This window comes from Telmatherina bonti (genome assembly GCF_933228915.1).
Source record: "Telmatherina bonti genome assembly, chromosome: 4".
Classification (NCBI taxonomy): domain Eukaryota; kingdom Metazoa; phylum Chordata; class Actinopteri; order Atheriniformes; family Telmatherinidae; genus Telmatherina; species Telmatherina bonti.
This window is the reverse complement of record NC_136622.1, coordinates 30,816,697-30,819,858: the sequence shown is the minus strand read 5'-3', so window position 1 is coordinate 30,819,858 and position 3,162 is coordinate 30,816,697. Positions and strand designations below refer to the sequence as shown.

At 38.3% G+C, this 3,162-nt stretch overlaps 1 protein-coding gene across 2 annotated transcripts in view; it reads left to right on the top strand.

Annotated features, from left to right (window-relative positions):
• LOC306755093 (F-box only protein 6-like) overlaps positions 1–2,954 on the top strand; it is a 4,605-nt gene extending 1,651 nt beyond the window's left edge. For both annotated transcript variants that reach the window (XM_079239347.1, XM_079239346.1), the window contains exons 2-6: positions 203–452; positions 576–690; positions 800–895; positions 1,471–1,606; positions 1,704–2,954. In XM_079239347.1, coding sequence (XP_079095473.1) covers positions 203–452; positions 576–690; positions 800–895; positions 1,471–1,606; positions 1,704–1,847 — 741 coding nt within the window. In that variant the 3' untranslated portion in view covers positions 1,848–2,954. The remainder of the gene's footprint in view (positions 1–202; positions 453–575; positions 691–799; positions 896–1,470; positions 1,607–1,703) is intronic.
• Positions 2,955–3,162: the final 208 nt, after the last annotated feature.

Genomic DNA, 3,162 nt, shown 5'->3' with positions numbered 1-3,162 from the left:
CCGACTCTACAAAGAAACAGTGTTACGTTAAACAATTTCCAGCTACAAAACTGGGCCCAAAATGACATGTTTCCAACAACTCAGTCTGTGTTTTTGTGATTCTCTAACAAATGTTTTGTTTGTGCTTTACTGAAACAGCAAGCATTAAAAAGTGAACTGATTATTCCAAGCTTCAGTTCATCTCTGTATTTTCTGCCGTCAGAATTTCCCTCTTCCTCTGGACATTCTGGAGGAAATCTTCATCCACCTTCCACATCATCAGGTGGTGTTGACCTGTCGATTAGTGTGCCGTCAGTGGAAACAAGTGGCTGACAGCGAATCTTTCTGGAGGGAAAGGTGTAGAAGAGAAGGATATCACCTCAGAGATGGCTCCAAAACACCCAGTGACTGGAGGTTGTTTTATTTCTTGTGCAAGAAGAGAAGGAATCTCATTCAGAATCCAAGAGGAGAAGGTGGGAAATTTTTTATTAATATTATTTATGTAAGATGGAGTCAGTACCATGACTTTACTGCTGAGGAACAAGATTTCTTTTTTTTTCTTTTTTTTTTTTTTATTAAAGCTTATCTTTTTACAGCTAAAATGAAGGGATGGAAGATCGTGGAGAATGGTGGTGATAGGTGGAAAATAGAAGGACTTATGGTGCCACATCCAGATGAGTCCATCAAGATGAATTTTGTGACCTCTTATGGGTGAGTATTCACCAGTAGTGGTATGGAGAATATGTGGAAATTCTTGTTTGTTCAGTTCTTAGAATAGTTCCTCCTATGTGTTCTTTAAAACCTTCTTGTTTGTATACAGCATGTGCAGAAAGTCACAGTTGATTGATTTGGCGAAGGAGGGCTACAATCCATCCTTCATGGATCACTTTCAGCCACATATCAAAATAAGTGACTGGTAAGTATACACCACTGTCAGGGCTCATAATGTAATTCTTACGTTGGCTGCAGAATCAGATGAACAACAAACACAATCCACTTCCAGCCTTACATTAGCACAGCAGAGTTATGCAACGTTCTCGGCAACCCACAACAAAACACTGGATCAAAAACCCTCTAAAAATGAATGAAAAACATTAAACCAACAGAATTATCTGGCTCTGGATCAAAACTGATGTCTTCCTTTTGATAATTTTACATGAAAACATTCAACATTTGTAATGTGTTGGTTCCCTATACTGGGAGAGATTTCCAAACTATTCAGTTCAGAGACCCCCTGTTCTGCTCCTGCTGTCCTGCAGGTTTTAGATGTTTCCTGTTTCAACACACCTGATCGTCAGCTGGTAAGAGATCCAGTTGATATGGATCAGGGGCATGGGAGCAGTGAGACATCTAAAACCAGCAGAAAATCTGAAGAACAACGTCTAGTTGATCCATTGACGTCCACTGTTGGAGCTGTGATTGTCAATCAGACTAGAATAAAAATAGATGTTTAAGAATTTTTCTTTAATCTTTGTGCATTTGTGCTGTTAGGTATGCACCTCGTTGGGACTGTGGCTGTGAATATACGATCTTTGTGCAGCTGCTGAACCAAGACAAAAAGGTTGTTGCTGGCTTTACTCCTGATACTATTAGGTTCCCTCAGTGGAATGATCAGCAGTGGCATCAGGTATGTTGCTTGATGTATAGGAAACTTTATTGGAGTTACTGACTCATGCAAAGCTTAAACCTTTTTTTTTAAAATATATACAAATGTGTGTTCTCAGATGACCCATGTATTTAAGGACTATGGACCAGGAGTCAGATACGTCCATTTTGTCCATGGTGGCAAAGATACACAGTTCTGGGCAGGATGGTATGGCATCCGTTTAACAGAGAGCTGTGTCGAAGTCTGCCCTGCAGAGGACTGATCGTCACACTCTGACAGATGACAGATTTGAATACTGTACATGACTTGATAAGAAATCTGCTCACGTTTATGACCTTCACAGATACTTTTGTTTTTTCATGACAGCCATCCAGACTAGAGAATTGTTGCACATTTATAAATGAAGTTTATCAATGAAAGTGGTGTTTTGTAATTCTGGTCCATAAAACCCACTAAGCTGCATGTTTTAGATTTAGCACCCCTTGAATCAAATGGCTGGCTTTTTAACAGGCTTGCCAGTACTTGATGAAGAAATATCTGGTGTGTTGGAGTAGGACATGCAGGGCAGTAGATCTGGGGGACCTGGATTGAGAAATAGGGAATTTAGCACCACTGAGTATAAACCAGTCTGTCATGTAAACAAATTATTCTATTGCAAACATCATAAAGCACTACCTAATGGAATACATGTTGACTACATATAGCACGTTTCTTACATTGGGGGGCTTGGGAGGGCTTATAAAGCCTTACTCAGAGGACCACACCTCTGTTGGCACACCATGGTGTTGAATGGTGTGCTGACTTGAACCGGGATTCTCCAGATCCAAGACCACAACTGTAATCATGTGGCAACCACTTCCAATGCATATATGGCCTTAAGCAGCAATATAAGCATGTGTTTTAAAAGTTCAGTGTGTTTAAAACGATCGAGCAAACAAAAAACAATGCTGAAAACCTTTTAAATGAAAGGTTCTCACTTGCACCTTACAAAAATGTTGATCTTTATGTTTTACTGGTGTAATTTATGAGCACGGGACTAAAAAGTTGAAAAATGAGTAACTACTTAAAAACATTTACCTATATTATGCAAATGTAACAATAAACCCTGTACAGTTAGCAGTAAATAGAAAGTAAAGTTTGTAGTATTATGTTAACTAAAGCTAATCAAATGTATTTGAAGTAATTATCCATGCAGAGACTTATCATGGAGTACCAAAGCACTGTTACAGTGCTGCTTTGCACACAGATCTATATTGGCTTGAGCTGCCTTTTGTCATTGACTTTAATGTTCTTAAATTTCTTGACAATGTTGCTTTCATTCATTTTTGAAAGATAACTTTTTTGTTTGGGGTGCACATGGTTGGATTATGGGTGAAAATGTACATTAAAGGCAAGATACAGTAATCCTTTTTTAATGTTAACATTAATAAAAATGGGATTCAAACATTTGCCTGTTTGATTTTGTGGCATGAAATGAATGCATAAAAAGAAGTGAAAAAAATAAATATTGAAGGAAATTGCATTGTAGTAGGGTTTTGACCTATCCATTTTCTCTTGTTCTAGTCGAGTCGTGGAGA